This window comes from Diplotaxodon limnothrissa, linkage group LG17 (assembly GCF_057381915.1).
Source record: "Diplotaxodon limnothrissa isolate DT_005_m linkage group LG17, D_limnothrissa_male_GT1.1, whole genome shotgun sequence".
NCBI classification, from domain to species: Eukaryota; Metazoa; Chordata; class Actinopteri; order Cichliformes; family Cichlidae; genus Diplotaxodon; species Diplotaxodon limnothrissa.
The window spans coordinates 39,612,921-39,622,146 of NC_140612.1; the positions used below are offsets into that span (position 1 = coordinate 39,612,921).

Consider the following 9,226-nt stretch of genomic DNA (forward strand, 5'->3'; position numbering starts at 1 on the left):
TAGAAAAGAGTGTGTGTAAAATGGCTGTAACTATCGCAGTGTTTACAGTGTATTTCACTAGCAGGGACCACATCCTTGGTAACAATGGGGATGAGGAAGTGTGAATAGTGCTGTGGTTTGGGGAAGGCCTTGAAGGGGACTGGCAACGGCTCTCGGACCGGGCAGATCCCCATGTACTAACAAGAAATAAATAGAGGAAAGAAAGAGAGGAGAGGAGAAGAGAAGAGAGGAAAGAAAAGGGGGGGCAGGGTGGGGCATGAAAATGAAAACAGAAGGTATTGGAGAAGGGGGGGTTTATAGCCTGAGGCCGGAGGGGGCCTGAGGCCGGAGGGGGCGTGAAGTGGTCCCGCTCCTGAAATTCAGATGATATCTCCACTAGATGGAGGAGTTGTAGAGTGAGATGGCCACAGGCAGGAATGATTTCCTGTGTCGTTGCCAGAGGGGGTGTTCGCCCAGGGCACCAAACAGGCTAGGACCGCCACTGGGTAAGGGTTAGGGTTAGGCATTCATTTTTCATGGTTAGGGTTAGGGTAAGGGGGTAGGGAAAGCATTATGTCAATTATATGTCCCCACAAGATATGAATACCCAACGTGTGTGTGCGTGCGTGTTTTCGTGATGATTCTTAGTATCTATTAAATATTAAAAAGATGTTAACTGTCAGTCACCTCACCCCGGTCTGTGAATGCTGCTGGTTGAAGAGTAGCAATATTGATCCCTAGTCTGAAATTACTCTAAATTTATTTTTATCAATAAACAACCCTTTAGGAAATGTCCTGCAGGTCTATAAAACACTTAGCATATTCAGCATAGAACAGACATGTTGGTATGGATATGAGTGTGTCCTAACTTGTTATGGAAGTAATGCTAATTCACTGTCGATGTAAGCTATTCCGAGTTGTATTTTCACTGTGACTGTGTACAAGGGTTTGACATGGTGTGATTTCTGAGAACAGGAACAAAAAAAACAACAACAAGATATTACAATGCAAATAAGAAATATTTGTATTGCATAGGTCAGAGCAACAGGCCCCACACATGGACTTGTTCTTATATAATGCTTTTCTACTCTGAGCACTCAAAGCACTTTACACAGCTTGCCTCATTCATCCATTCACACCAGTAATCTTTTTAAATGCTCTTTCTATGTAAGTGCTTTCTATCTAACATTCACATGCATTCATATTCCAATGGACGCACCGGAGAGCAACTTGGGATTAGTATCTCGTCAAGGACACTTGGCATGCAGACTGGAGGACACGGAGATCGAACTGCTTACCTGAGCTACAGCTGCAGCTACCCCTACATTCACACTACAGTCCTGTTAAGGAAATGCATTCTCCTTATTGTGCTAAGAATGCAAAAATATATTAAAAACAGTTCTTAAATACACCACAAGATGGTGGACCAACACAAGTAATGAAACAGGCAGTTTTCAATAGTCAACATTTCAGTTACCGTCTGTGCACCAGGAATATAGTTCTTTAACACCTCTGCACACGAGAAACTCTTCAAGCTACAATAAATACTGATGTAAAGAACTAAACCCTGAACAAAACGATCAAATAATCAGTCAACTATGGGTTAAGAAAAGTTCGAGCAGGAGAACCAGAGTAGCAGAACCAAAGGAATTTGTTATCTGGAATGCTTACGCTGATGATGATCAGACCTCACTCCTGACAGAAATTGAGGCTGTCAGGCTTTTAAAGAAAATACAGAAGACATTAGCTAAGTCAGATTTACAGCTACACAAAACTGCCAGCTGATGACCTGGCAAAGGTCTTCAGACACAGACATAGGGACATATTCTTCACCTCTTCAATGTGGCCTTGGACTAAGCTGGATCCTTGAATATGAGACCTTAATCTTCCAGGCTTCTAAGCAAGAATGGTCCTTCATTTATCAGGCGCATCCTCTATAGCTGTACATCACTGTACAGTGCAAGGCTAACATCCAAGACCTTACCACTGATCCATGTGACTGCCAAAGAAAAGAAATGGAATGCACAGAAAGACTCCCTTTTAGAGGTCGAACTCCTGTACATACCCAGACCTTATGTCTCATTGCCTCTGTTCTCAATGCAGCAACAATAGCACTGTTTCTTCTCAGATGAGTTGTTGATTGAAATTACAGATTTCATCAACGCTGCCCTTGCTCTTAATGGAGACGGACAGCGCTACATTGGATTCATCATGGTAAAAACCAAGCTGGTGCCTTGATGAGGCTTGAGTTGCACGCTTTATATTACACCAATGACTCTTCACGAAGGTTTTAAATGTATGTACCCAAAAAAGTCTCAAGAATTAGTACTTCCACTACACAGACTCAGTGGCACCATGTTTCAAAGGATCACAACTTAGCTAACATTGCGACAGGGCAAATAACAGCAAGTCTGCAAGTAAATACATGAGAAGTACACCAGCAAGTACACCAAGACAAGTTTTTTCACTCATCCTTGGTTCCTGAAGTTCTAACAGCAGCTATTTACATCTGAGACATGAAGTATGTTTGATCTGGTCAAACCAGAACATGATGCAGAGATCTGCCCATTGATCAGTGTTTTCACAACTAAAACTGTTGACAGACTTCTGTTTCCTCATTGACTAGAATAGTTCTCCTTATGAAAGACCCTGATATGAGGAATGACAAAGCTCATCAGTGTGGCAAGGAAGTCTAAGGTTTCGAGGGAAAACCCTTAAAACCCCTAAATACTGCAAATTTTCGGGTGATCCTTGATGTTTAACAGTTAGCATTCAAGGATAAAGTTAAACAGCTGGAAGAGGGGAACTAGTTTTGAAAATAAGTTCTTTGTCGAGGCTGAGCCCATTCCTTGACCAGGTTGTGGGACGATTATGGTAAATGGACTGGTTCTTATATATCGTTTTTCTACTGCATCTGAGCTCTCCAAAGCGCTTTACGCAGTTTGCCTCATTCACCCATTCACACAAGCACTTTCTTTCTAAGCTCTTTCTACGTAAATGCTTTCTATCTAACGTTCATCATCATGGTTATAAAGTAGAATCATTGCTTTGAAGTCTCTCCGTGGTGGTTTTTATCTTTGCTTTGTGTTGTCAGCTTTGCGTTCATACTTAAATACTAAGAGAAAGAACATGTGTGTCCTCATTAGGACAGCGACTAGTGTTGGTGTGTGGGGCTGTAGCCACAGGTTTATAATGTTAATTGGCAACTAGAAAAATTTGCATTTCCTGCTAAAATGCTGTGTGGATTCCTTAACGCTGAAGATGTCTGCTGAAAAAAGCTGAAAAAGTTGAAAAAAATGTTGCCCTGAGCAGGATTCAAACCTGGCCCTTCTGGTCTCAAGGCAGCTACTCATCTCACTGAGCCAAAGTCATTCTCACAAAGCGGAGGTGGAGAGACTGACAATTGTGCTGAATGATGAGCAGAAGCTGCTGAGAATTGTGCTGATAAGAGGTGAAAAGGCTGAAATTTTTTCTGAAGAGGTGAATAAGCAGAATTTGGGCAGAAAAGAGGTGAAAATTCTGAAAAGTCTGCTGAAAAGAGTTCCATCAGCAGAATTTCTGCTGAAAAGAGGTGAATGAGCAGAATTCTGCTGAAAAGAGGCTTTTGCTTGGTTCACGTTTACTAAGGCACTACCCAAAAGGCGCCACAAGAGGGCACTCCAACACAAGAGATGACCTATTTACACTGATGCACTTAGTAAACAGTCAGCCCCCTAGTGACTATGATTTGGCAGAAATACTATGACTTAGTAGTAATACTATAACATAACAGATTTCCTAAAAAAAAAACTATGAAATTGCAGTAATTCTATGACTTGGCAGAGATACTACGTTAAAAAAAAAAATGTTGCCCTGAGCAGGATTCAAACCTGGCCCTTCTGGTCTGTAGGCGGCTATTCATCTCACTGCGCCAAACTCTTTCTCACAAAGAAGTGGTGGAGAGACTGACAATTGTGCTGAAATGAGCAGAAGCGGCTGAGAATTGTGCTGATAAGAGGTGAAAAGGCTGAAAACTTTGCAGAAAAGAGGTGAATCAGCAGAATTTCTGCTGAAAAGAGGTTTTTTCTGAAAACAGCAGAAAAAACTGAAAATTTTGCTGAAAAGAGTTCAATCAGCAAAATTTCTGCTGAAAAGAGTTGAATGAGCAGAATTCTGCTGAAAAGAGTTGAATGAGCAGAATTCTGCTGAAAAGAGGTTTGTGCTGAAAACAGCTGAAAAAGCTGGTATTTGTGCTGAAAAGTAGTGAAAAAACTGAAAATTGTGCTGAAAAGGGGTGAAAAAGCTTAAATTTGTGTTGAAAAGAGTTAAAAAAAGTTTAACTGTTGACTGAAAGAAATGTTGCCATAAGCGGGATTTGAACCCAGGCCTCCCACTCCGAGAACGGATGCTCATCTCACTGAGCTAAAACACAGGTCAACCCGGCAAGGAAAATCAGTGAGGCCACTGATAATATGCAGAAATAGGCAAAAAACATTGCAAAAAAAATTCAATATCTCAAAAAGTATAGAAGTTATGAGCACCAAAAGTCTTACCACTTTTGCCTACGGCATCCACACAATTATGAGACACTGTGTTTCAAATCATTTTACATAGTAACAGGAAAGTAACAACGAGTAGTACAACATGGCTTTCTCATGGGTGTAATAAGTAACATACTGCACTACTTTTAAGAAAAGTGTTCTGTGTAATATGTGTAACAACTTTTTTACTTTTCTATTTTGGAGTTATGACCCCAACACTGATCACAACAAAGAGGGAAAACAACATTCACAAACATTTGACCACGCACTGTGTAATTAGTTTGCATGAATGTAATGTCGTTGATATGCTACTTAGAGATGGTGGTGACTCTCAAACTGGAGCAAATGAGAATTGTTAAGAGGTATACTCTAAAACACTTCTTCAGTAGAGACTCAGAGAAGAGAAACACACAGAACTTCTTGCTAGCAAGGGCGAGCCTCCAGCACTGAGACTCGTGCTGAGAAACTGCCCCGGTCTTTATTTATACTTCAGTGAGCGTTTGTTTCTTACATTGGAATGTGGAGGTGTACGAGTGTGTGTGTGTGCGTGTGTGAGACCCCATAAACGACTTCCCTTAACCTGCTGGTCTGGAAAATCCAACAGTTCATCTATATGTAAAGAAGGCACTTAGACTAAAACTGACATAGCTACGTTAATCCTACCGTAAAACAATAAAACAAGGTACGACCTCTCCCATGCTCCTAGGATGTGGGGGTGAACGCCAGAACACCCTGGAATGTTACAGACCTCCTAGAATGAGACATTCTTTCAATATGCCACCAACTATATACTTCTAAACACAAATGATTACATGCAGTATTCTACCATATGCAAACTTATATCATTAAAAGATTATACTGACTACTAAATACAATTTTCCATTGACAAGAATCAATAAGGATTTTAATCAATGAGGGATATCAATGTTGGAATAAGAATCGCTAAATTCTTATCAATTCCCTACGTGTGTAACACTGGCATGGTGTGGTCACATATGTATCAAAGTTACAGATCGGCATTTTGAGGATTCTTAAGATAAGAAGAAAAACATGATAATTATAATTATTAGTTCCTGTTCCAAAAAGCAACTGAAAAACACTTAACTGTTTATTTTTCTTTTAGCACTTAGGACTCTCTTTTATAATAAGCACCCTTTTCAGTTGTTTTTGCTTTTCCTTTAAAAACCACCTGGAATGCAGTTATTAATAATAATAATAATGGATTGCATTTATATAGCACTTTACAATTCCACTATTCATTCACACACTGGTGGAGGCTACAGTTGTAGCCACAGCTGCCCTGGGGCAGACGGACAGAAGCGAGGCTGCCATATCGCGCCATCGGCCCCTCTGGCCAACACCAGTAGGCGGTAGGTGAAGTGTCTTGCCCAAGGACACAATGACCGAGACTGTCCGAGCCAGGGCTCAAACCGGCAACCTTCCGGTTACAAGACGAACTGCCAACTCTTTGAGCCACGATCGCCCCCGCAATTACCACATAATGGAAAGTCACTTTTAGTTTCATGTTTCCATTTCCAGAGTTTCAGGCTTGGCAGCATTGTTTGTGTTGGCCCAAATGCCACTGACATTCCTTATCCAAAGAGCCAAGGATCCTTTTATTCATTAAGTTTCAGAGGTGCGCAAAGGGTGTCCAGCAATAGCAGGTAAGATGTTCCAGTTTTCATTCAATTCATTTTACATCAACTTAGTGGTCGGAGAAACAGAGGTCATCATTACGGTGTGACTGTAAAAATCTAAGGTTTATGTAAACTGTTATGTGTGTTATTAGTATTCCCGAAGGCAAACCACATCCAAATTCTAAGCTGTCTGGTGTAGTGGACAGTTAAAGTAGATTACACTGTCTGAACTGTAAGCGTAATATACTTTCACTTCCAAACCAGTCTACATATCCTGTTCAGATGTTTACTTTTGAGATATGTCAACCACGTATTGCTGTTTGTTTTAAAGTCACTTGGATGTGTATAGAAAGCTTGTTCTTCCTTCATCCCCAAATGCTTGTTCATTATCGATGTTTGGGGGTGTCTTTCTGTAATGCTGTAGAATTTTTACCTTGATATATAAAATGTCTTGTGAATTATGGATATATTAATCAAGCTTAACTGACGACTTACAAAATGACCACAATATCCTTAACATGCACTTTGGTTTCATATCTATGTGCATGTGTCCACAACATATACTTTTTTTCTCTACTTAAACTTTCCCATTGCTACAAATATTTGAATGTCTCAGGTCTCGTGAACAAGTTTGATAGAAAGAACTTCAAAATTAACATTTTGAATTTCATTTAATTTGGCTTTTTCTGCTTCTCGACTTTCACAGAGTGATCGTTCAGTGTCTGTGGGTGAAGTTCAATATACAATGGCAGAAAAACCTTTGACAGACTGGGACAGTGGTCTTTGTGACTGCTTTGAGGATGCACGTACTTGTAAGAAGCCATTTAAATATGATTGACTCATAAATTACATTTGTATTTTCAGGACTACAAGTTGTTCTGATTTGTGTTGCCTTCATCTTTTGAGACTTGTTACAACTTTGTTGATGCGTTTCTGTGTTTTTCAGGCTGCTATGGATTCTGGTGCTGCCCCTGTCTTGCCTGCACTGTTTCAGGAAGATTTGGAGAGAACAACTGTCTCCCTTTATGTGATATATGTGGCTCTGGTGTATTAGCAGCCTTTGGGATACCTGTTTGTGTTCCTCCTGCAGTTTTGTCTGTAAGAGCTGCCATGCGAAACAGATATGGCATCAAGGTATGAACCGTGAGATGATGACACTGAACAAATTCGACCTGGGTCACTTTCGTATGCGGTACTGAATCCGATACATATCCGATGTTTTAGAAAGCGACTGCTGTTTGAACGGTCATGTCGCATTAAATCCGTCTTTTACGTCACTGACACAAGACAGACGCCAATTATCACCGCCGGAGAAGACATCGTGAACGCTGCCTGGCCATCCAGCAAAACTCTTGGGAAGACAACGTGAACATTTTATTTGTACTGTATAATCTGCAGATTCTGACAGAAATCTGCAACTATCCTTTGAAGCACCGCTTCTCTCTAAAACAGCAATAAGGATAATTATTAGGTTATTTACATTATTATGCAAATAACACAATAACTTAAAGCAAAAATTGGGAAATGTACAATCCGAAGTCTTTATATTAAGGGCCATCAGTCAAACAATATTTTTTTGCTCTGGGTCTAAACAGAGCGCGTTATGTGTGACGTCTTCTTTTGCGCATGCGGGCCGCTTTGAGCGTTCACACTGGAGCACGTTTGCTGTCACATTTTATTTGTAGTGTGAATGAGCAGACAAAAAAAATCGGATTTGATCAAAAAATCTGAATTGAGCATCAAGACCTGCAGTGTGAACGTAGCCTTAGTGGGAATTACAAGTCTCACTCACTGAATCAAAAACATCCATATTTGATTTCAACTATGCCTAAATGTTTTTTTGTCAAACATTCACACACATACTCAGTATCTGCTGCAAGGATATTGTGACATGTGGACCAGAAGAACCAGGGATTGATCTACCAAACTTCTGGTTGGTAGATGACCTGCTCCTCCACCTGAATTACACCACATCTGTAATGCTTGTACTCTCTTTCTGCAGGGCTCTCTCTGTAAGGACATTGCAATTTCCTGTTTCTGTGAGTGGTGCTCCTGGTGTCAGATGCATCGTGAGTTAAGGCATCGCAAGAAAACCCCGACTGTCATCAACATACAGAATAACACTGTTGTCAACATGCAGCCTATTCCAACTTTTCAGCCAGGAGTGATGATGCTGCCTGCACAACCAGTTGCAACTGGTTTCATGTCTCAACCAACAGTGGTCGTTCAAACAAAGTAACACTCGTAGAAATCTGATGCTGCTCAGAGTGTGTTCTCATGTATTTACTTGTAAAAGCAAGAATGTAATCATTTAGTATGTTAAATTCTTACTGTTGATTTCCTAGTTTTCAAGAAAATTAAGAGAGTTAACATAAATGATGGGAATGATGATTCGCCCATTTGAAGTTTAGTTACAAATGTAAATGTACTTTATTGTTGAAGTAATAGCGATGTTTTACAGGCTCAATAAAAACAAATCTGCACCCCATTTTTGTTGTCTTATCCTACTTTTCTGAGACTTTTCTGGTCAAATGAGTGATTCAGTTTTAAAATCTGCAAAGATCCACCATGAAGCATTTGTTTCAGATTTTACACTGATGCTTTGTGTCATGCACTGTGTGGTTGTGTCCTTGTGGTGTTTTCAATATGAAGATTCTCAGTCATCCAGGTCATCATAGTCTAAGGAGCTTGGAAAGAAAAGCGTCTGGACTTGTTTAAGTTGCTTGAAGACGTTTCACCTCTCATCCGAGAAGCTTCCTCAGTTCTAGGGTCAAATGGTGGAGAGTCCCAGATTTAAACCTAGTGGGAGTTTCCCCCCAAAGAGGGACAAAGGACCCCCCTGATGATCCTCTACCTAATCACATGAGCCGAGGCGTGAAAATGGGTGTGGGTCACAATCAGCCAGGGTTTTGGGTGAGCTCATTGTGAAACCTGGCCCCACCCTATCATGTGATTTCCTGAGGTCAGCTGGCCCAGGATGTGAGTGGGCGTTAAGGCGTCTGGGGAGGGTTCTCAAAACTGGATTATAAATGGCAGACAGTTGGTGTTGTAAACCACCGCCTCTGTTCAAAGATGGTCGCTCACAGTGGA

At 40.7% G+C, this 9,226-nt stretch overlaps 1 protein-coding gene across 1 annotated transcript; it reads left to right on the top strand.

Moving 5' to 3' along the window:
• Positions 1-6,109: 6,109 nt before the first annotated feature.
• On the top strand, positions 6,110-8,375 carry LOC146615443 (placenta-specific gene 8 protein-like). Its single transcript, XM_085375565.1, has 4 exons — positions 6,110-6,159; positions 6,845-6,948; positions 7,083-7,270; positions 8,139-8,375. The coding sequence occupies exons 2-4, from the start codon at positions 6,882-6,884 to the stop codon at positions 8,373-8,375; spliced, it is 492 nt and encodes a 163-aa protein (XP_085231691.1). The 5' UTR covers positions 6,110-6,159; positions 6,845-6,881.
• The last annotated feature ends 851 nt before the right edge of the window (positions 8,376-9,226 follow it).